General features: G+C 44.3%; 1 protein-coding gene across 1 annotated transcript in view; it reads right to left on the bottom strand.

The window, feature by feature from the left end:
• The window catches only part of COL7A1 (collagen type VII alpha 1 chain), a 199,897-nt gene that overhangs the window by 111,932 nt on the left and 63,029 nt on the right, over window positions 1-24,936 (bottom strand). The window contains 16 exon segments of the mRNA XM_054976386.1: window positions 248-394; window positions 2,125-2,244; window positions 5,504-5,650; window positions 5,736-5,861; window positions 6,318-6,464; window positions 7,601-7,726; window positions 7,833-7,976; window positions 14,356-14,481; window positions 17,615-17,761; window positions 18,085-18,210; window positions 18,628-18,774; window positions 19,160-19,288; window positions 20,033-20,182; window positions 20,512-20,622; window positions 22,634-22,780; window positions 24,657-24,776. Of these exon segments, the coding sequence (XP_054832361.1) occupies window positions 248-394; window positions 2,125-2,244; window positions 5,504-5,650; window positions 5,736-5,861; window positions 6,318-6,464; window positions 7,601-7,726; window positions 7,833-7,976; window positions 14,356-14,481; window positions 17,615-17,761; window positions 18,085-18,210; window positions 18,628-18,774; window positions 19,160-19,288; window positions 20,033-20,182; window positions 20,512-20,622; window positions 22,634-22,780; window positions 24,657-24,776 (2,160 nt within the window).

Below are 24,936 nucleotides of genomic sequence, written 5' to 3'. Positions count from 1 at the left end.
CAATCTCCTTGACAATAGGTTAAGTGAAGATTAAATAGTCTTCCTCCCCTGATAAACTCCGTACTATATTCTTATCTCTTACGCTATATACTCCATGCCCAAAGCAGCTGATGTATAAAACTGTTCATGGGAATAAAATGGATGAAAAAAACCAGAAAATTTCCTTTCAGATGGTGAGCAGAGATCCTCAGCACTTGAGAGACAAGCTTTCATATAATCTATATCCCTCCTAGAAGCAAAACCTCACCTGTCTGCTCAGTAACTGAAGTCTCAGCCCCTGTGATGCTGCCAAAAACTGGGCGAATGGTAAAGGTGTATCTCTCACCCAGCCGTAACCCAGACACTCGGTGTGACGTTGCTGATCCAGGCAGTGTTCTTTGTGCATCTCCTCCACCTAAAACAAAAAGAGGACATGAGGAGTATTAGGCACACGCAATTTCACAACTGCATGGCCCAGTGCAGACCTAATAGCCTACCCTGCATTAGGAGTCAACCTTGCATTGGATCTTGAACTAATCACTACAGAGGGTCATGAGGAGATTTTGCCTATGCACTAGCACTCAGTTCTGGCTGAAGAAGGAAACTGCAGGTAGACCAGGTACACAAACCATAGAAACCTCTTGCATTAACAGTCTAGGAGTAGGTGAGCTGATCTTTCATGACCCCCACAAAGGCTTACAGATGGAGTTTTCTGGTAATCTGGGAAACAAAGAGATCTACTATTGCTAACTGTAGATGGTTTTTTGCATCTTCCCCACCCTTATGTCATGGATAGAGCCAGAAATATAGGGGAACAGTTGCTAGATTTGACCATAGGGTATATCTACACACAGAAACGGGGCTAGCCTGGCCCCACAGCTAGACATGCCATGAAGGGAATCTACAGGCCAGAACAGAACATGAAACAAAAGGCTAACACAATTGCATGGCCTTGTACAGAAAAGAACAACTGTCTAACATCGATCATTAGATACTATGTGTGGAGACCCAGGCAGAGAGCATCTGAGAATAGCAGGAATGTCCAGCTTCACAGAAGTGAAGATGTTATTCAAGAACAGGTTTATTGGTTAAAAGCCAAAATATATTTATATGCATGAGAAATCTGTAATCACTAACTTTGCATAGACTTTGTTAAGATAAAAAGTAGCAAGAATGAACTAACAATTTCCATATATTTTAAGAAGGCGTTTCAATTACAGATAATCTTTTGGGTGTTTGAGGTTATAAGATAATTAATTAGCCAAGAATATGTCCTCTTATCAAAGGGGACAGCAAGCTATTGTTAGGAGATGATGCTAAAATCCTATAAATACGAAGTGCTGAATTGATCAGAAGCTTGATGTATTGTCGAAGGCTTTCACGGCCGGAGAACGATGGTTGTTGTAGGTTTTCTGGGCTGTATTGCCGTGGTCTTGGCATTGTAGTTCCTGACGTTTCGCCAGCAGCTGTGGCTGGCATCTTCAGAGGTGTAGCACCAAAAGACAGAGATCTCTCAGTGTCACAGTGTGGAAAAGATGTTGGCAGGTCATTTGTATCTACTCAGGAGGGGTGGGGTTGAGCTGAGTCATCTTGTAAGAGTTTCCCAGGGTGTGGAATGCTAATGGCGGGAGGCTTCACTGTATCCTGAGGAGGTTCTTTTGCATATGGATTGGTGCTTGATGTGCTAATCTTCTCTGCAGGGCTATTGTCGAGTATAGAGTGTTTTGTTAGCCTGGTATTTTTCAGAACAGAGCATGGTTTCCAGTTCTGGCTTTGGACTCATGTAATTGCTCTCCTTAAACGATTAGTTATGATGGATTATATTTTTGTTGATTTAGCTACTATTGAGAATGTTGAATAATTATGTTTTAATTAAGGCTTAGAATGGAAGCAGAGACTATAATAATATTTATTTATGTACTAAATCCAATAATGACCTAAAACATTGAGTTAAAATGATTTGATATAGCTAGACCCCTCGGGCTTCTTAAGTGCATGCCTAAATTTGAATCAGGCCTGACCAGAGTCACCCAGAACATTTAGCTACACAAAGCTGAGTCTGACACTATTACACCCCAAAACATTTCCTTTTCCAAAAACCGCAGTACTCTAACATGCTCCTTTACCTTTGTTTAAAGACATTACCTCTTGAAGCCTTCCATGTCAGAAGGTAATTAGTGGCACCAGAAACTGGACTCCACGTCAAAGTCACAGAATCTTTTTGAGTCTCTGACACCCGAAAATTAGTCACACGGCCCAAAGGTGCTAGAAAAAGAGAGATGAACATAAGAAAGATGTTCTGGAAAATGAACAACTCTACCCTCAACTCAGAGAGACAACTGTGATTGCTGACAATAGTTACACAACATCCATGATTTCTCTCTTCTCATTGTTATTAGCTTCTCTGGGAAAGAGTTTACAAGAACAAACACCACAATAGTTATTAGGGTGGATCCAACTGTCCTCCAAGTAGCCTTCCTCCAATTTAAGTCAATTTTCCTCCAATTGAAGAGTAACAACATTTGGAGGAAGGCTTCAAACTTGAGTTAAAAGGAAAACTGTGGTATAAATATTTAAACTTTGCTCAACTGAGTGGTAAGGTAAGGTAAGAATCCACATCACAAGTAGTAATTGTAACTATTATGAGCAACTGGGAGTGTTTTAATCAGAAAGATCAATACTGCAAATAACAGAACAGAATCACATACACAGCTAGCTGCTTCTGTTTTAGTACAATCATTTGTCAGTTGAACTCTATGCTATGGCAATGTGAAACAGAAACATGAAAAATACATAGTTTGGCTTGGACCTACCTACTTTTTACATGTGAAAATAACATACCAGCCTTGTTAATCTGTTGAAGGAGAACATAATTCAAGTCCAGCAGCACCTTATAAAACCAACAATATTTTCCAGGGAATAAGCTTCCGTAAGTCAAAGATCACTTCGTCAGATACAAATTTTGTTGATCTTTAAGACTCTACTGAACCTGAATTATGTTTTTTCTTGCAACAAGAAGTGGAATTAAATGCCTATAAATTCGTGGATGAAAGACCAATGTATCCAATTGGTACCATAAAAGTACCAATGTATATAATTGGTACCATACCAATGTATCCAATTGCACCATAAAAGCATTTTATTCCCATGTGTCAAGTGAAATTATAATTATTCTGATCTACTTCAGTGAAAGCATATATACATCCAAGCAAGGGGAAAAATTTAATCATGTATTTGAGCCCTGAGAAGGAGGGGAGTACAAACCAAATTAGAGTATACATCACCTTGCTTCTACTGCATTGTCTTCTGCTTTTGTAACTTGCTTTTTTCATTATGGTATGTCATTCTTTAGACAGGTTTTCTGGTTTTTTTTACATTGTTTTCCAATTCTGTAACCCTAGTCCTACTGCATTGTCTATTGGATGTCTTATGCTGCCTGACTGAAATTTTTAAAATATTTTAAAATCTGCCGTAAGTTTCAGTGAGAAAGTGTTTTAGGTGGATAGCCATTTTGGTTTGCTGTAGAACCTTAGAGACCCACAAGATTTTCAGAGTATAAGCTTTCAAATCATAGCTCCCTTCTTCAGACACCTGAAGAAGTGGTATAAGTGGTAAAAGAAATAATGGTATAAGCAGGGCTTTTTTTCTGGGAAAAGAGGCGGTGGAACTCAGTGGGTTGCCCTCAGAGAAAATGGTCACATGGCTGGTGGCCCCGCCCCCTGATCTCCAGACAGAGGGGAGTTGAGATTGCCCTCCGCGCCGCTCAGCAGCGCAGAGGGCAATCTCAACTCCCCTCTGTCTGGAGATCAGGGGGCGGGGCCACCAGCCATGTGACCATTTTCAAGAGGTGCTGGAACACCGTTCCCCCGCGTCCCCCCTGAAAAAAAGCCCTGGGTATAAGTGGTAAAAGAAATAATGAAAAGTGTGTGTGTACACCCACACAGACACATTTGTTCCAAGGAAATAGAGTATGATGATTTCACCAGGAGGTGGCTCTCTTACTCCAAGCAGAACTTAGTCTGCAGCAGGGACCAGAGACGTTTAAAAGAATACATGTAACATCAGAGGCAACAGTGCAAGCTGAATGATTGGAGCTAGAGCCAGAGCCAACAGGCCTGAAGCAAAAAGTCCCTTTAATAGGTGTTTAATGAGATTTTATTTACCAGGTGATGTTCTTTATCTCAATGCAATGAAAAATTTCAACTGCCTATTTCCACACATTAAACCTATATTAAAGGGACTGGCAATTTTCTCTAGGCCTGTTGGCAATCCTATCTCCAGCAGACAGATTTTTAATTATAAATTTCAGATGAGTGAGGTTACACAGTTTGGAGCACAACTACAGCGTGTGAGAGAAGGGTTTAATCCTTTTTCCCTATGCTGTTTTCCAACTTCAAACCCCCATACAGAAACTGTATGCACACCACTGGGGAAACATACAAGCTGTCATGCTGCCTCTGTGCTCTACTTAGCAGGGCAAATATCAGCTCTGAGGAAAAGGTCAGTAGGGAAAATTAAAACCCTTTACTGTGTCTCGTGATCCTATGCCACAATGAGGTCTTCCATGGCTGCAATTTATTTTTAAAATGATAACTTCCAGCATTTAATATGGTTTTGTCTAAGTTAGTACAGTCTCTGATTGTCCTCAGTCCACAAAAATGGAAAGACTGTCTGGGCTGGCCAGGCCTCTTCCATACTCACCACCAGCTCTGGGGTGGAAAGATGGGCCTGCTGTGTTGCTGGTCCAGTGGCATTAGTCCAAACCCATCTCTGGCCTCCTGTTCATTGGTGGCTCTATAGGGGGTGAGCTTGGTGGTGGCAGAGGGGCTGGTGGCAGCAGCAACATGGCTCAGCTCCTTTAAAGGGCTGCAATGGCTAGCCAGATCACCTGCCAGCTAGTTGGGCAACAGAGAGGATGGCTTTGAGGGAATCTTGGCCACTGGATCTGCCATGCCTCCTCTCCAGGTTTCACTGAATTCTGCCTCCCTATGGAACTGTCAGAGGATTCCTGGGCCTAGGTGGCTTATGGCTGTCCTTTAAAGAGAGGCTTGTGCTTGAGCCAAGGCAGACATGCCCAAGCTCTCTCCAGCAGGTTCTGGTGAGGCTGGGAATGGAGAAAGAGGATCCAGGGTGAATTTAACCCTTTCTGCCTGAACTTGGAGGGCACACATGTCTAGGAACCTGACCCATGGATGCAGATACTTACAACCTCCAATACTCAATACTTACAATCTCAATAGTCAAGAGCCTTCTATTTCTGTTAGTTTCAGGTGGGTAGATGTGTTAGTCTGTAGTAGAAGAGCAAGATTCAGGTCCAGTTGCACCTTAAAGACCAACTAGATTTACAAGGTATGAGCTTTTAAGAGACAGAGCTGATGAAAGAAGCTCTGACTCTCAAATGTTCATACCCTGGAAATCTAGTTGGTTCTTAAGGTGCTACTAGACTCAAATTTTGCTATTCTATTGCCATAGAGATATTTGTTTGGGGTGACTAGCCACTTAGTTGAGGATGGGGACAGATTACCAGTGCTGGCAACAATAGCCACAGCTTCACTCTCCTGACTGCCCGTCAAGCTGGTGATGTGGACTTCATAACGTCCTCCTGGCTGTAAGTCTTCAATTTCATAGGCATTGATGTGGGCTGGCAGCAGCTGGCTCTTCTCTGGTCCACCTGTCCCATGTTAGAAGGGCAGTTAATTTAATTACCAGTGTACTGTGTAGCAGTGAGAGAAGAGGAAGGCATGGGATGTACTCACCACCTGCTAACCGCCAGGTGAGTCGATAGCCTGTGCTACCAGGTGCTGGACTCCATGATAGCTGGATGCGCTTTTCTGATGTGTCAGTCACATGCAGATTCCCAACTGGTTGAGCTGGAACACTTGCTGAAGACAAAGGCATAGAGAAGTTAGTGGAAGACACCTAGAATCATGATGTAATTTCTTCTAAGAACCCATCTGAGTATATTATGTGAGATCTTCAGGCATGAGAAAAGCCACCAACAGCCTCCATACACAGCCAGAATCTCCCTCTCCCCGCAGCCACATTCGATTCATAGCCTATTCTAACAGAGAACATCTTGAACAAAAGGACAAAGTGAAACTACAGCTTATTCTAGGACATCAAGCTGCACATAAACAAGCCAAATTGTTCACCAACAGTACATTGGTAGGAAGTGAAGGCTGAAATCCCCATTCACTTGTGAAGTTAAATGGTAGTCTTGGGCAAGTCACCATCTTTGACCTACTTTGCACACTATGAAGACTGAAATAGTACTTTGTAATCTATGAAGGAATGTTGGGACATAAACATCACAGAATATATAAATAAACGGAGCTTACGTGTGGTGACAGTGATAGACACAGGATCTCCTTCACGGTTGCCAATCAGTGCTGTGACTTTAACTATGTAGCTTACTCCTCCTTCCAAGTTAAGGATGTCAAAGGAATTGGCGCTTCCTGAGACCAATTTGCTGTTTTCACCGCCACCTTAAAAAAATACATTATTACTTTCCCATTTTTTAAAAAAGGGAGGAAGCTATGACAGGCTATCCCAGTTCACCAAAGTGTGATCACACCATGATCATACTAACAACAGGCAACAACCTTGGCTAATACTAGCATATGATCCTCCGCCCTACAATTCTGTGTTGGCTGGGTAACATCCAAATATATCAACATGATGAGCCAGCTCTCTCTGTTTTGTTGGAGTTTCCCCAAGGACTGAAATAAAATGTAGTTGGAGAAAATCTGCCAAAATTTCAGAATTCAGATTCTAGATTTTCAGTTTTATATTTGTATGACTTTTGATTTTGACATCCAATCTTGATGGATTCTTTTTGCTCTTATTTTATCTTAATTTCAAGGCAATACTATGTATCAGCTTGCCAAGCCAAATCCAGTATTTCTGTATAGTGTTTCTATACTTCGTTTTCTAAACTTCTAAATCAATTGGTGTCTGAAATAAGGAAACCTGGGTGCTGATAAAGCTGTTCTTCCTTAGAGAGCATCCAGCCACAAGGAAACACTGGCCCGGCTGACAAGTCCACTGCCTGGGGTTGGGGAGCCAGTCAGCAAACAACCACTGAGTCTGGATGGCGGCAAGGCCTATATCCTCCCCTACAATTTATTTTTATTTTATTTACTTTCAATTTCTATTCCGCCCTCCCCAAATTGATAGGCTCAGGGCAGATTACACTCTGCAAAACAACACACTAAAAAACTTACATTTTACAATTTTAAAACAGCCATATAAAACAGTGCAATATAAATACTTAAAAGGTACAAGAAAGCAGCACAGGAGTAGTCAGTTACAACATCAGAAAGAGACAAAGGAGTTACAGAAATTTATTTATTAGTAAAAATATTTATATCCTGCCTTTCCTTGTGGCTCAAGGCACTTTGCAAATCATAATTAAAAACACCATAATTTAAATCCAACAAAATTAACCCCCAAATGACCCCTTCCCCACTAAAGACACTTGGAAGTTATGCACCACTGAAAACCCTGGCAAATGAAATGGCTGGGCAAAGCTTCCTGAACACTTGCTGTGAACACTAAAGACTTGCTGTGAGCTTTACAGAAATGACCCATGACAATGGGTAAGCCCAAGCAGCTACTGTACCATCGCTCCGGCTCCACATCACTCTGTATGCGGTAACTCCAGGCACACCAACCCATGTGACTCGCACCACATTGCTCCTGGACTCAAGGACCTTGAGACTGGAAACAGTTCCCACTTGATCAGGGGCTGTAATAGAACAAATGGAAAAAAGACAATGGTGAATGGTACTCTCAAGATGGGACCACAGCAAGCAGAGAGCTCAAGGAAGTTAAGTAGCTAGAGCTGGCCTCACCTGTTGTAGCCGTGGTGGTGACCTGACTTCCTTCTCTGCTTCCAACCAAGGCTGAGACTCCAATAACATAGACTGACCCCGCCTTCAAGCCCTCAATAGCGTAGGAGTTTACATCAGCTGGCAGTATCCGAGAGATCTCTTGACCTGAGTGAAAGAACAACAAACATCTCAAAATAGAGAGGAGGTATGCATGTGTCCTGCTCAGGGGATGTGCTATGCCAACAACAACAAATCTCTCTCTCTCTCCCTCTCTTAATTTTTTTTTTATTTATTAGTACAAAAACATAAAAATAAAAAAACAAATAGGAGAAGGGAAAAAGGGAATACTGGCTACAAAAACACTATTGGCAAATCGGTAAGATTTCCAAATATCTAAATATAAGTCTATGTGCAGTTGCCTTATATATGTGATACGTTCAAATGCTGATAAGTTTAAAAAGTATTTAATCCAGCAATTTACAGGAGGTAGGCTTTTGTTTTTCCAGTGTTGAAATATAAGTTTTTTTAGCAACTGTAATGGCATGGAGAGTCTATTTCCATTGACCATCAGTTAGATTCCAAGAGGCAGGCAAGTCGTTTATGCATTAATATACTAAAAAATAAATGTGTTTTCTAATACACAATTAATATGACTAATAACTTCCTCCCAAAAAGGCTGAATGACTAAACATGACCAAAACATATGTTTAAGAGATGCATTTTGTGAATTACGCCACCAACAGACATTGTGTTTAATCTATCAATACATATAAAGACAAGTGTCCTGACTGACTCATCAACACCCAGCCCAAATCCCTGGACCTAGAAATGTGAAATTTGGGGAGAATGTTCATTTGGTGATATAGAGGCTCACTAAGAAGGGATTTTAAGAAATTCACCCTATAAGGGGGTAAAAAGTGTTTTCCCATAGGGATGCAGCTCCCCTGTGTGGCTAGCAGGCGGTTGCCTGCTCCCCTCTCCAACTGCCTGCTCCCCTCTCCAACTGCCAACTTGGCCATTCTTTCCTGATTGGGCTAGCTTTCAAGGTCATTTGCATATGTGGCCTGATTGGGGCTCAGCCCAACATTCTAAACTGTATGCAGTTGCTAAGAGAGTAATGGAATGTGTCCTGAGGTAAAATGCATGGAGTGGACTCCATGGTATTATACCATTCTGAGGCACCTCCATTCCCTAAACCCCACTCTATCCAAGCTCCACCCCCCAAATCTCTAGAAATTTCCCAATCTGGACCAGGCAACCCTACTGTGAGGCCTGCCTGCTTGCACTCCCCTCTCTCTGATGGGTCAGCTGTGGAATTCTGTGTTCAGAGGTAAAAATCAGGTCAAAGAAACGGCAGACAGTTGAAGAAAGTACAAGACTCCTGAATAGGGATTTTATATAAAAGTCAGTATGGCAACTGAGTTTTTAAATGTTCATGGGGAGATGGTGTATGACCTTTCTAGGGGCCATTTCAATGTGAACCTCTCACATGAACCTGCTGAAGTGTCCACCACACCACCCCTCCCTCAGTCCAACTCCACCTCACACCTCTCACAGCCATCACTTCTTACTGCTCCCAAGAAGCCTCCTGGCAGACGTTGTGCAAGATACACCAATGCTAAAAGGGGGAAGCAACTTAGAGACGCAGCAAAGAAATATGCACATCGTACCCCTGTGTTGCACCGAGCAGCAGTGGCCAAGTACCAGCAAGATCACCCCAAGGTGCACAGAGTGGCAGAGTAGAGAGGCGCTCACTTCCATGGAAGGTCAAGGCTCAACTCAGGCATGGCTTGTGATCCTTCGCTACCTTCAAGCTGCCTCTTAACCTCATCCATGCAGAAACATCTCTGTTCAGCATCTCAAAACAAAGCAACATGGCCCAAGTGCTGAGGAACTGTAAGCTCATTGTTTGGGATGAGAGCACCATGGTGCACAAGGGGTATTTTGAGGCAATGGGCATAACCCTAAAAGATGTCAGGGCCAATGAGAGAGTGATGGGAGGGGGGGGGTCACTGTGCTGCTGACTGGAGACTTCCAGCAGACTCTGCCAGTAGTCCCAAGGGGAACTTGAGCTGATGAGGTTACCATGTGTGTCAAGGCATCGTATTTGTGGCCCCTCATCAGGAAACTTTCACTAAGAAAGAACATGAGGGTCCACTTGAGAGGTGAGGAGTCTGCTGGGAAATTCTCTGAACTCCTACTACTGTGTCCAAGGGAAAGGTGACCATCTCTGCAGGCCTGGGCACAGTAGTGACAACCCTAGCAGACCTAACAGCCGCAATATACCCTGATATCGCCACTATCATGGACTGGCTGTGCAATCATGCCATTCTGACCCTTAAGAATGACAAGGCTGCCATCATTAATGAAACACAACTTAACTCCCTCCAAGGGGCAGAAATGGAGTACAGATCTGTGAACTCAGTGGTGCAAATGGATGATGCGGTCCACTAACCTGTGGAGTTCCTCAACATGCTCAACCCTCCTGGCTTCCCAGCCCATAAGCTTCTCCTCAAAGTGGGGGCTCCAGTGATGCTGCTCTGGAACCTCAACCCACTCAAACTCTGCAATGGCACCAGACTGCGAGTGAAAGCTCAGCAAGGCCACATTGTTCACTGGTAGTGCTCAGGGGGAGTCGGTGTTCATACTACGCATACCACTCATACCATCAGATAACCTCTTGGAGTTCAAGAGACTGCAGTTCCCCCTCAAGGTCTGCTTTGCTATGATGATCATTAAGTCCCAGGGCCAGACACTGAAGGTGGCAGGAATTGACTTGAGGGAGGACTGCTTCTCATATGGGCAGTTCTGTGTGGCCTGCTGCAGAGTGAGCTCACCCAGCAGACTGGTGATCCTAGCACCGGAGGGGAAAACCACCAATGTGGTCTACAAAGAGGTCCTTCAGTAGAAAAAAAAACCCAGTTGTACATATTTTTTACTTTATTTATTGCACTACAATCTTCTCCTTTTAAAATCTCTTCAATAAATGTTACATTTTGAAATTCACTTCATTGGTTTTCAGCATCAATGCGCTTCGCTTTATTCAAACACCTTTGTGAAGCTCAGGTACTATGCTATTATACCACAAAACCCACTCAACCCCACCCCCCCCAACCAAAAAATGTTACATATCCATAAATATTATAACTGGATTTAAAGTAGTTAAATACCATAGCAAAGCACAGGTATCAAGCTAGTCCTTCAATAAATAGATGCTGTGGTGTCCAAACAACAACAAATCTTAGGTTAGGGGCAGCAGACAAGCCCTCCCTGAAGATGTTTCTGCTACATATACTAACGGAATCCATAGGCTACATTTCCAGGAACTTCCATATATACCACAAAGTCAGTCTACTGCAAGTAGAATATATGTAAACTACATGCCTGAGTCCCTGATTATCAAAGTAACATGACTAAATTGTGCTAGACTGTTACTCATGGGTGGGGGTGGGGAGGAAAGCTGTTGGGTCTTCAGTGCAAGCTGTAAGACAGAGCAATGAGCAAAGGAGTGGGCACGTCACCAGCAGCAGTACGCCGGTGTATGCTGAATGCATGCCACATCCACTGCCCTGGGGGCTGGAGACAATTGTTTCCCCTCTAGACTAAAGTTTCCTCGTTAGGAGCAGATGAATCATATTCCTGGTAGACTCAACAATGCATCATGACTCAGATCATCAGAAGGCACTGTAACAAAGAGTATATGAACCATATGTAAATAGTCCCAGAATTTCCCTCTTTGGATTAAAGGTTACTGTTCTTCCCTGAAAGCCCCCATAACCTCTCCTCTTTTCCTGCTTCCTTCTCTCCTTCCTAACCACCAGCCAACCTACTTTTATCTGTCCCCGTCTTCAGCTTTCCCTCCTTCACGTCCCCTGGCAGCCTCTACCCAGGAGAACTATGGCCCAGTTGCATGGGGCGACTTGCAGCAGGCACCTCACTTTCCCCTGTATCCACCTCCCCACACTATTTGCTTGCTCTCTTTCCTCCTGGACACCCCCCCATTTCCCCCCCATTTGCTGCTTCCTTCTCTCCCTTCAACTCACCCACCAACCTACCTAACTTTTATCTGTGCTCTATCTTTGGCTAAAATTATTTACTTCATTTATACACCACCTTGCTCCACAATGGGCAATCGAAGCAATTTACATCATTCTCCTCCATTTTAGCCTTATAACAATCCTGTAAAGTAGATAAGGTTGAAAATGTGTAACTGGCCACTGAGCTTTCGAGAAAGTGATGATTCAAACATTGGTCTCTGAGCTGCTAGTCTGAAACTAAACCACACTGGCTTTGGTTAGGTAGCTGCTGTTGAATAGTAGCAAACATCAGGGCTTGCGCAAATCATGTAAGTCTTGCAGCAGCAAGCTTCCCAGTGACTGCTGCTAGGCCTGGTCCTGATGAGTCCACCATAATGAAGGCCAAAACAGCCCTGAAAGGACCCTGCCACCTTCACCCCATCAGAAACCAAGGCTTGAAGGCTGGCAATACTATTGTGCCATCAGGGGAAAATACCCATGGTGCACCTGGAAGCAAGGAACAGCCGTGGTCTGTGATTGGGCCAGAATCACAGCCTCTGAACATCAGTCTCATCTCTAGGGTTGCCAACTTCAAGTTTGGGAATTGCTGGAGATTTGGGAGGTGGTGTCTGGAGAGAGCAGAGTTCAGGAGGGAACTCAGCAGGGATCTGATGCCATAGGTTCTATTTGCCATTTCCTCCAGATGAACTGTTATCTGTAGTCTGGATGTCAGTTGGAATTCTGGGAGAACTCCTGGCCCTACCAGGAGGTTGGCAACAGTACTTATCTCACCCCTCCCTTTAGTCTGAAGAGTGAGTGCGTTAATGGTGACTTGGGGGGGGTGGCATGATTGTAATTCTGCTGATCTTGGAGTGTGACTAGGGCAGATGTTGGGAGAGGCTCCTATAGAGCAACACAGATGGGAGTTATGGTGGTGGGAGGAAAGAGACTTACCAGACATGGCCAGGAAGATGTGGCAATGCTCCACATTACCTTCGTCCAACAGAGAGGAAGATATTTGGGCATTTTAATTGCTATCTGTAAGTTACCTTGTGTCAAGAGCAGTAGAAGAGTCCAGGAGCACCTATAAGATGAACAAAATTTATGGTGGGGTATGAGCTTTCGTGAGCCCCAGCTCACTTCTTCAGCTGTGACTCATGAAAGCTCCTACTCTACCACAAATGTTGTTAGTCTTATAGGTGCTACTGGATTCTTGCGCTTTTCCGCTGCTACAGACAGACTAACACAGCTATCCATCTTGAGAGAAGGCAGAGTATAAACACTTATTTAACAAATACATTTTTGAAAGATATAGGCCTACGGTTCTCAGTTTCCCTCTTTCCACTGTAAAATGCTAGATAGGTGAGGAATAAAACTGCATTTCTGTCTGGGGTGACAGAGGAGAATAAGGGCAAGGAGCTGTTCCAGTTGGCAGCAGAGGATAGGACTCAAAACAATGGGCTTAAATTACATGCAGAAAGGTACCAGCTGGATATTAGGCAAAACTTTTTCACGGTCAGAGTAGTTCAAAGGTGGAACCAGCTGCCTAGGGAGGTGGTGAGCTCCCCTTCACTGGCAGTTTTCAAGAAGAGGCTGGATGAATATTTGTCAGGGATGCTTTAGGCTCATCCTGCATTGGGCAGAGAGTTGAACTAGAAGGTCTGTGTGGTCCCTTCCAACTCTTGTGATTCTGTGAATCTGGCTTGCCTGACTGAGACCTGGCTAGAAGAAAAAAATAGGGTTTATCTGTCTGAGTTCACTTAGCCTGGGCATGCGATCCATTATTAGTACTGGCCTGGAAACTGGGGAAGGGAACTGATTCACCACAAATCTTTCTATTTTCTGGATAGTCAGTGTGGTAGAGTGGCTAGAGTGTTGGACTAGGATCTGGGAGAACCAGATTTGAATCCCCACTCTGCCATGGAAGCTTGCTGGGTGACCTTGGACCAGTTATATTCTCTCAGCCTAACCTACCTCACAGAGTTGTTGGGGGATAAAATAAAGGAGAGGAGAAAAATGTAAGCTGTTTTGGTTCCTCACCAGGAAGAAAGGCAAAGTAAATAAATAACTAACCATCAGTTTAAAATGGGATGGGATGGTGTTGATAGTCACTGTCGCAATCTGAAATTTTAGAGGCAGCAATGGATTCATTCACACAACAAATTGAGCAAATTGAGAGGTTAGGTGATGGTGAACCTCAGCTGCTATGGATATCCCCATCTACTTCAGTTTGCAAGTCTTAATGGCCTTCATTTTGACAATTTTACCTTACCAAGAAAAACCTATAGTGTTGCAATGCAGTAGTTAAGGTACTCTGGAAGTTCCCACCATATGAAATGGTCTTGCTCTCTTGTGGCCTGCCCTGTTCCCCCCACTATTTCCATTTTGCTAGTTTTGGTACCATCTATGCTGCCCACCAGTAGTCCAGCCCTTGAAAGCAGTGCAATCCCAAATTCCATGGAAAGGCAAGTTAACTGTTCTGTCAAAGCGCACAAACTCAAACTCATTGCAGAACACAAAACACTTACCATCCCTCAGTCGCCATGTCACCTTATAGCCAGTAGCCCCAGCAACACCATTCCATGTGATCCGCAGCTGGTTGGGCCCAGCTGCAGTTGTCTTTAGGTTGGTGATGCTGCCCACAGATGGGTGTTCTAGAAGACAAGAATGGGTAATAAGAACGCTTTCATGTTTTCACCAGGAATGTGCAGACAGAACTTAACAAAAGCAGAACAGTTTACAGAAGTTCCTGTCAAACAGGATTGTCATGGTTGGTACTTCACTGCACAGCATTTCCAGTTCTTTCCCATCACTATAAAATGTGTGGTTCAGAGAGGGCTTTCTGATACTGTATAAGCACAGATCCTGTTTGCGTGCAGTGTTTTGATTTCCACGGCTGTGTCTGCCTGCCAATCAGTAAAGAGCAAAGCTTTACTTATACCTGTTAGCAAGCAGCTAGTACAGCAAAACTTGGGGAGAAGAAATAGTAGCAGAAGCTAGCCGTGCATCATTCTCATCTATGCCAGGCAGATATAGCAGTGCACCTACAGAGGAGGAAGGCAAAGAGATTGCTTGCCCGCTCTTCTGTCAGGCAGGCCTGGAACGCTGCCAATGGAGTGACGCATCTCAAATGTAAAGCAGAAACAAACAGGAAATCCATGATAAAGAAGCATCCAGGTTCTCTCTCAACATGAGACATTGGCAATGATGATCAAATTTCTGAGATTTTAGTCTTGAAATCTGTTTAATTCATTAAAAAGCATTGCTGTACCCAGCTGCACCACTTCCCTAATACAAATTCCACTTCCCAATTGCTCTGAATCCCAACAGGGGGAAAAGACAGGCAACTTCCAACATGCACATAAAAAAAGGTGGTTGGAAGAAATCCATCTCCCTCCTGCAGGCTGGCAGGGAGGATCCCTTTGGCGAGCTGGCCAAGCATTTATCCCAACTGGGTGAGGTGAACAGTCATACCTGGAAACGTACTTTCGACTGAAACCGTATGGAAATGAATGTAAGATTGATTAACTAATAAAACTAGATTTAAAAACAATATGAAAAGAACTCATATCTTTAAAAAGACAAAGGAACTAACCCTGACTCCAAGTTTGTGTGCACGTTCCAGAAAGTGTTTATCTGCCTCTCCCATCCTTGAGCTCTCCACAAATGGAGGAAGGAAATCAGAGGCTAAAGAATGGTTGCAGAGCACTTTTGAGATACCTAGAGCCTTTAATAGGGATGCTGGGCTGTACTGCTGAAGAGACACATCATCTAAAAATACACGCAAGAAGTACTGCACAGTATTGCTGGAAAAAATGCCATATGCTTACTGAGAAAGTCAAGATATACTGCTAAGTAAACATGGGCACGATCGGAATCACGATGTGAAAAAAACCCCGATGGCGTTTGCACCATCGTGACTCAGCTAATCGGTTCCGTCCACGGTGACCGATCCAGCGTTCGGGGGGGGGGGGGCCTTGATCGGGGGGGGGGGCATCGTGATCTCATCGGAGAGCCAGACACTCAGGCGCCAATAATCTATTCCCCTAGCAACAGAGCCAGGGAAATGCCTGAGCTGTGTTTGCCCTCCTTCTGTCACCCTAGAAAACCGAATGGAAGCCCAGCTTTCCTTGATTAGCAGGCTTCCTTCCAACCACGGAGCAGCAACCCAGGGGATGGAGGGGGAAGGGGGTGTTCTGAAGCCATGGGCATGAAAGTTTTTTGCTTTTTAAAAAGACGGGGCTTTGTAGGAGGAATGGGTGTTTTTCTGTCTGTCACTCTCTGTTTTTAACCTGCTTTTAAAACAGTGTATTTTGTGGGAAAACCTCATTCACGGTTCTGTGTGTGTGTTTCTGTCCCTGCTTTTTTTAAAAAGCTGGCTGAAACATGTTGACGGGGTGTCTCTCTCTATTTGGAGAGGCAGGGGTAGATCCCCCCCCCTCTGCTCTAAGTGTGTGTGTGAATCAGGGCCGGATCAACGGGGGGGCAGGGGGGTAGTCTGCCCCCAGCGCTGCCAAAGAGGGGGCGCCGGGCGCAGTTGCCAGCCTCAGGAGCGCACCTGGGGAAAGTTGAATGGCGCGGGCGGCCTCCCAGCCACCCGCGTTGCCTTTTGCCTTTCCCGCAGGACAAGGGGCGGCAAGCTTGTGGGAAAAGCAAAAGGCAGCGCAGGTGGCTGGGAGGCCACCCGCGCTGTTCGTCTTTCTCCAGGACAAGGGGCGTGCGGGAAAGCCAGCCGCCGCTTGTCCTGGGGAAAGGCAAAAGGCAGCGCGGGTGGCTGGGAGGCTGCCCGTGCCGTTCGTCTTTCCCCAGGACAAGGGGCGCGCGGGCAAGCCGGCCGCCCTTTGTCCTGGGGAAAGGCAAAAGGCAGCGCGGGTGGCTGGGAGGCCGCCTGCACCATTCATCTTTCCCCAGGACAAGGGGCGCGCGGGCAAGCCAGCCACCCCTTGTCCTGGGGAAAGACAAAGGGCAGTGCGGGAGGCTGGGAGGCCGCCTGCACCATTCATCTTTCCCCAGGACAAGGGGCGCGCGGGCAAGCCAGCCACCCCTTGTCCTGGGGAAAGACAAAGGGCAGTGCGGGAGGCTGGGAGGCTGCCTGCGCCGTTCACCTTTCCCCAGGACAAGGGGCGCGCGGGCAAGCCGGCCGCCCCTTGTCTTGCGGGGCAGGTGAATGGCGCGGGCAGCCTCCGAGCCACTGGCGCTGCTGCCAGCTCCGCAGCGCACCAGGACAGCCGGCTTGCTGCATCGGCGGGGGCGACCCAGGAGAGCGCGCACAAGAGCCTGACTACGGTTGCCCTGGGCACTGGCAACCGTAGATCCGGCCCGGGTGTGAATGTCCCCTCCCTGAGGGGAGGCGGCTCATTGCCGGGTTAAATTTTCCCCCTCTCTGCTCTAAGTGTAAGTGTAAGTGTAAGTGTGTGTGTGTGTGTGTGAGAGAGAGAGAGAATGCCCCCTCCCTCCCTGAGGGGAGGCGGCTCATCGCTGCCTCCCCGTGTCCGCTGGGCCTGGCGGCCGCTGCCACCAACCACCACTCCTATATTGCTGGAAACAGTGGAGCGCCTCCCGCTTTGGCCTCCCCGATTCCCGATCGGAAACGGGACTTGATCAGTTAGAATCGGTGACCTGGGTTCGGCGGCGGCCCGGATCCATGAACGGCTTGATCGGTATTTTTTTTTTGGATAGTGCCCACCTCTACTGCTAAGCATTCACCAGCCAGAAGGACTCCAAAGCCAACCCAATCCAGAACCATCAAAGCAAGACACACAGCTGAGGCCCTGAGACAGAACTTACCCATTTGAAAAGTAATAGTGGCAGGGGTGCTCTCCTGGCTGCCCATCAGCGTTGTTATTTGCACCAAGTATCTGACTCCATCCTTCAGATCCTGCAGTTCAATGAAACCCCGATCACCAGGGATTTGTTTAGTCTCCTCAGAGCCATCTGAAGCAGTGCACAAAAGAAACAGAATTAGCCTTTGTACAAAGTGAGATAAACTGGTAGCCCTTTCTGAACCTCCCCGACGCTGCACACAATACACTTGACCCTCCCCACTTTTCAGAAAAAGCATTCTTTGTCAGGCCTGGTTCAATCACTTCATTCCCAATTTAGCATTCAAAAAAACCAGAACACCCTTAATCATTCAGAGCCTATTTCTCCCCAGAACATGTCCTGTTTTCACCTACGGTGATAAATGCAGCAGCTGGAGCACAAGATGGCTCTAAATAGCTCTAATCTTTGCTTTCAGACTATAGTCCAGTGCTTACCTTGGGTGTTGATAATCACCATCTTATAAGCTGTAACCCTGGGGATAGGTGTCCACACAAGTCGAATGCGACCCAACCCAGCTGGCACCGCACGCAGGTTTGAGACGCTGCTTACAAGTGTTGGCCCTGCCATGGGAGGACAAAAGAGCTTTTTACTGGTACGGTTTCAAAAAAGCACTGAATTCTCAAGAGGCATGCATGATGGTAAGAGCAGCAAACATCCACAAGTTAGAAGAGCAGAGAACATCCTGTATCCAGGTTTCATCCTGTATCCTGAGGAATCTTTTGTCATAGCAAAACCAGAAATTCAACTGTCCCACCCCGCTCTATAGTTTTGTCTGCTTAAGTTTCCATAGGCCAAGCTACCTCTTCTATTAGGAAGCTGCCAGGTGAAACTGAAGCAGTTAGGGATCCCCCAGCCCCTCACTCAGAGGCAAACATTTATCATCAGCCTTTGTAAAACAGTCAAGAACCATTGTCCTGTCATTGCTGGCTTCAGTCACTATCCCGTAAAATCATGCCCATCCCACTGTTAACACTTACGAAGTCGGATGTTGAAAGGAACAGCACTACCCTCACGGCTGCCAATAAGAGCTGACACACGGACAACATAGATGATTTCCTCTTTCAGATCACCCAGGTCCACTGTGGTCTGGGAACCTGAAATTTGTCGACTCTTCTCTGTGCCATCTGCAGGAGAGACCACATGCTCACGTAATGGGTGCTTATGGGTATGACATGTTCATGGTATTACCCAGCATGTGCATTATCTGTTTTCTAGTTCACAATCTCTCAGCTATCACTTTCTAAAAGTGGAAGTTCCCATTGCTCATGTTTATAGAATAAAATCTAGAAACATGTAGACATGTTTCAGAAACCACACCTTAGTAGATCAGGGCATTCAGTTGCCAACAAATTATGTTACTTTACCTCGCACAACTCAAGTCTCCCCCCCACCCCCATGGTTACTATTTGCAGATCTATCTGCCCTTGCTAGCTACTAGGCAGATTAGAGATCACCCACACACACCATAAAGCTATTCTCACTCAGCTGTATTACTCCACAGATACTTACCTTGGGTGTTTCGAAGCACAATCTTATACCCCGTAGCCCCAGGAACACCTGTCCAAGCCATTCGGACTCTGTTTCCTAAGGTCTCAGCGATTCTTAAATCAGAGATGCTGCCCACTGATGGCTCCACTTCTGCAAGACAAATTATAGCCTAAATTCAGGGAAATCAATGAGGGAAGGAAAGGTGCATCACAGGTGGAAGGCCACCTTAGGGTTATAGAGGAATGGGAACAACGGCAATATTTGTTATAGAAAAAAAAACTTAGCTAGTTTGCAGCACAAGGAATAGGAATGAGCAAAGCTCATTGAATTTTACCTAAGACATAAAAATGAAAGGTTTGTGCCAACCTGAACAACATGGAAGTGTTCTATCTAGAAGGCCAACTGAGGTCTCTCATAGGCCTAGAGACTATGAGAGATTATTCTAAATCCAAAGTAATCTAAAAATTCAGAGGTGGAGCCTGGCTAATTGCCCTATGTCCAAATGCTTGGATTTGGCTAGAAAAAACTCTTAGTGAGTAATTCAATAGAGACAGACCTAGCACAGAGAGGACAGCTGCTTCTCACATCATAACCTGGGATAGTGGGTTTCCTGTGAACATGGGTTTAGCTATTAAGCATTTGAACACCTAGGCTCCTCCCAGGACCCTTAAGGTCCCTCTCTATCACAGCCACCAACATACTGAAAGCAACATAATTAAAAGTGATCCATACAGTTTAATGTTTGCATATACACATCTCATTTCTAAATGCATGCTGAAAGCAAAAATAATAAATGAAAGCAAGATGCATCATCAGCTAGGCAAGTTATTTACCCAAGATAATGGAATGGCGAAATATACTGGAGGCAGAACTGAGCAGTAATCTCTTACTCACCAGTCTCAGAAATGGTAACTGGGGTGGCTACTTCCTTGCCATCATACAAGGTATAGAGGGTTATGTGATATGCTGTTCCTGGCTGCAGGCCTGTCAGAGTATAACTGTTCTCATGGGTGGATAGGGAAACAGTCTTAGGTGTATCCGCACCTAGGGATCAGTACAAGGTGGAAATCATAAAGACGACCCATATCCAGCTGCACAATCTTTAGCGGATCTTCTAACCTTGTCTGGGTTTCATAAACAACCTCACACTTCTTCTGAGCTTTCCCTCTGCAGAAGGAGGGCTCTGAGCCTCTGGAATTCCCTAAGAGATCATATCTCAGAAAAATCTGGAGTTATTTGGGAAGAAAAGTACAAATCAGATATCCCCTTCCCAACAATTTTCAGCAGGAAATTTCCCCAGTCTATCCACAGACATTTTACTCAACTTTCTCCACTGAGTCTTTCACTCAATTCAGAAATCCACACAAGCTTACCTATTGCTTTTCTCCACTCTAGCCGATAACCCCGGGCACTGGGGATGATGTTCCAGGTCAACCGGATAGACGTTGGACCTACAGCGATAGTCTGCAGTGTCTGAATTATGTCTAAGTAAAGACAAGACAAGACAGGACTCAGAAGGTCTGTGACCTTCAGAAAAACTCACATGACCAATCAGTAAATATTTCAGATTCCAAATCTGTCCCAAATCCTAAACTATTATTTTATTTTTATTTATTTATTCAATTTATATACCGCCCATCCCAGGGGCTCTGGGCGGTGAACAGTTAAAATTGATAAAAACAAAAAACTATGACTACAAGATAATTGTATTTATGAAAAAAAAGTTAGCTTGTCAACTCAAGGTAACCATAATGGCAAGTGCAGTCACACTTTACAACAAAAAGGCTGTGGCCTTTACAGAAAGCAATTCACTTTTTCTTTGGTGTAGTGATTAAGAGCAGCAGGATGCTGATCTGGAGAACCAGGTTTGATTCCCCACTCCTCCACTTGAAGCCAGCTGGGTGATCTAGGGTCAGTCACAGCTTCTCGGAGCTCTCTCAGTCCCACCCACCTCACAAGGTGATTGTTGTGAGGACAATAACAACATGCTTTGTAAACCACTCCGAGTAGGTGTTAAGTTGTCCTGAAGGGCAGTATATAAATCAAGTATCATTATTATTTATTATTGTTACATGGTACGTCTTCCAATGGAAATATTTCTGTTTGATGAAAAGGGGGAAGTGATTTCCCCCCCTTTTCTCTTTTCCACTATGGATCCCCCTTTGTTCCCTATGCTTTTTCCTGCACTTTCATGGATCTCAGTGAAATACAGCAGGAAGGGAACTGGAGAAGTCCAGCTCTGTGAAGACCATCGATGGTTGGATACACAACACTACAGTTAACTTTTATAAACTTTTATTTTTACAGTAACATTCTAGATAATCTTGACCAGTATACAAATGTTACTTGTCATTATGCTACATTGGCCACCTGTTACATCACTGAGATCTGGATCCCACTGCTTACATTTCCTATAAATGTCTTGTCTTTGGTTTTCATATCTCCACTGATTGTCCCTTACAAGTCTCCTTCAACTTCACCACCAGCTGAACCATACAGGAAAGCAGTAAGAAAGCAAAGAACCAAGCACGGAACAGACACACACAGTGAGAAACCTTTAACTTGTTCTTACGATGTTCAGGGCTAAAAAATGATAATTCAGCAAAAAATTAGAACCTAGAAGGTAAGGAGCATCTTGGCATTCCATTGATTTCCCTGATTTCCATTGATTTCCCTGATAAATGCCCGTCTGTTTATGTACTGACAGATGTTACAAAAGAAATAATGCAGGCAATTCCATGAAAAAGAATTCTGAATGTGGAAGCTACATAATATATCATGGTTCTAAAATGCTATCAAAATAACAAGTAAAACACAGAGTCTGAGAGACCTCGCTTACTTCCAGCCCTCTTGAAATAGGTGTACAACCACAGCTGGGTTTTGTACTTGACAAGCATAACTGCGCCCTAAATGCATGTACCAATTTTGATTCCTCTGTGTCAGGGCTGGAATAGATGTGATGTTTGTCATGTGTTCTCCATGGTTACTGGCAGCCATAGTGTATGGCTGGTCTCCATAGAGAACTCCATCTAAAAGTGCTGTGGGGTCTGGTTTCTGGTAGGTACCACAGAGTTGGGGAAGAGGAGGGGCTCCTTCCCTCCCATGCCATTTTCTTAACCAAAAACAGCACCAGGGGGTGATGTACTATGTAATCTGCCTTGGGTCTCAGTGAGAAAGGTAGACCATAAATGAGATAAATACTTATATACATACATTTGCATTGATAGACAGAATCAAGGCCCCACAGCATTTTTAGAGGGTCCCCACGGAGAACTTGTGACAAACATTGTACCTAGTTTGGCCCTCAGTCTACAAAGATTTCACACAGTGTGGTTCTTCCCCCCTTTTTCCTCCTTCCTTTCAGTGTTTCAATATCCCAGTGTTTAAATGAGTTACTGATTTAAATTGACAAACAGAATGCCAAGCAGACTAGTAGTTCAATCACAGGCATCATTTTGTTTGAATCATCATCATCATCATCCTTTGTGCACACACCAGTTCTCTTCCTAATGGAGGCTTTGGGTCCTTCCAGCTGTCCATAAATTGGAGCAACAGTCACCAGGTACTCAGTGTTAGGTTGCAATCCAGTCACTAAGTAGGAATTCTTGCTTGAATCCACATCAGCACTCTGAATATCCTGACCTGAGAAAGCACAGAAGAACAGCAATAAAAAAGCTTACATCAGTGGTATTTAATATACTTATAGTTCACTAAGTGAACTCGTAGAGGGCTTCCCATGTGCATTAAAATGAGCCTGTAGACCATATACCCGGCTCACAGAATAAAATACAAACCACTGGAATTCTTAGGTATTTGCTGCTTTCAGTCATGGTTTTAGGGATTTATTTACTTGTTTTATGTCTATTGTATGTCTTTTATTGTAAGTGTGCCTGGGCACTCCTTTTGGAGTACAAAGCAGAGATAACTAATTTGCTAAATGAAATCAATTTAAAATTAAAATAAAATACAAGGCTACTCTTTTTACTCCCACCCCCACCCAGAGTGGGCTAACAGGAGCTTCTGAAGGAATTTTCTGCAACTGCCTACCTGAAAATGACAAATGCCCCTCTAACTATAAGGACAAATCAATGTTAAATTATAACTTGCATAACAGACATAACTTTACAGCAATCTGAAATATGAATAGAATATTTTGATTACTGGCCTTTTTAAAAACAGTTTACTGGGACTGCACTTTCAAGTTCTGCCAGTGTAAGTCCATACGATCACAGATTTACTAAATACTAATGTCTGGTTACTCATGTTATTTTATTAATGCTCATAAATTGAAGAGGCTGAACAGACCAGTGTCCTATTAAGGCAAATAGGCTCAGGGAACAATACTAAGCAGGTCTACTTGGAAGTAAGTCCCATTTTGTTCAATGGTGTTTACCCCCAAGAAAGCATTCTTAAGATTGCAGCCTCAGTCCCCTTGTCTTGATAGACAAATAGTATAGCCATATATTAGGATGCGATTGCAACAATAAAATTAGGCCACAAGGCTTTTTGTGTCATAGCAGCATTGCCCCTCTAGGGGAACTCTTCTGCTACTATAAGTTTTTTACCTTCCTTGTCTTAGCAAGCAAGGCAATCTATAAATGAAGTACAAAAACAAACACTAATGCATTTTATATGGTGTAGGTTTGGGCCTATGTGTTTCATTTTTTAAAGATTGATATAAATGCTAACAATTATTATTAAACAAATAGTGGTGCTTGTCCTCTTGTACGTGGAATATTGGTTTGCTTTGGTCAAACCAGTCCAAATGTGGAATACTGGTTTATATGTGGATGGAATATTGGCTCAGCTCCCACACTTCTTATTTTGCAATGGTCCTGGCCCCGACCTGGTGGAAATCTCTGTCTGAGGACACCCAGGCCCACCAAGATCTTGTCTCCTTCAGGTGGGCCTGAAGGAGATGTTCCGCCAGGCGTATGGTTGAGGCCATCAGGGTTTCCACCAAATGAGCTTCTCTCCCGGTCTCCTCTGTCTGTAGGGGGTATTGACCATCTACCCCCCCCCCCATATATGAGCAACCACGCATGGTTAAGCCACATCTCCACCTCCATCAGATATGGTTTTTATACGGTGAGCAGGTGTTTTATTAGAAAGCTGTGTTAATTGTGATTTTATCTTGTATATTTTATCTTCTGTTGTAACCAGCCCTGAGCCCACTTGCAGGGAGGGTGGGATATAAATATAAATAATAGTAATTTTTAAAAAAACATTCAAATGTACATATCCATTAAAGAACTGCCTCACTCTTTCGCTGTTTGATGGCTATAGCAATAGTATCTCATGAATCACCAGTAATCTCTACAGCATATGTTATTTGGGAAATGAAAACAGTAGAGAACTTTAATCAGTAATCTCAATGGGCACTTGAGTACTACATCTGTATGGCACTTTGCCATCACATAGCCAAGCAATCTATAGAGTCATATCAAGTGATCATACTCTGGTCTAGTATCCTGATACTGGAACCTGAGAAGAAAATATAGCAGCTGAGCAGACATACCTGAGAGAACTCCCCAGGTTACACGATATGCAGTAGCTCCATTCACACCCTGCCAAGACAGAAACATGCTCTGGGAGGAAATGTTCCGAGCAGACAGATGTTGCACTCCTGCCAAACTCACTGTGGATTCAAGAAAGACACAGAACAATATGATGATGTTCCAGATCTATTAAATACACCATTTTATGAATAATCCCTTTCCTGGTCAGTCAGCACCAGTTCAGATTCCATGAGCATATATTAAAGTTAGGATTTTTTGCTCCAAATGTGCATTAGTTTG

This window comes from Eublepharis macularius, chromosome 4, assembly GCF_028583425.1.
Source record: "Eublepharis macularius isolate TG4126 chromosome 4, MPM_Emac_v1.0, whole genome shotgun sequence".
NCBI classification, from domain to species: Eukaryota; Metazoa; Chordata; class Lepidosauria; order Squamata; family Eublepharidae; genus Eublepharis; species Eublepharis macularius.
This window is presented reverse-complemented; position numbering and strand designations above follow the sequence as displayed.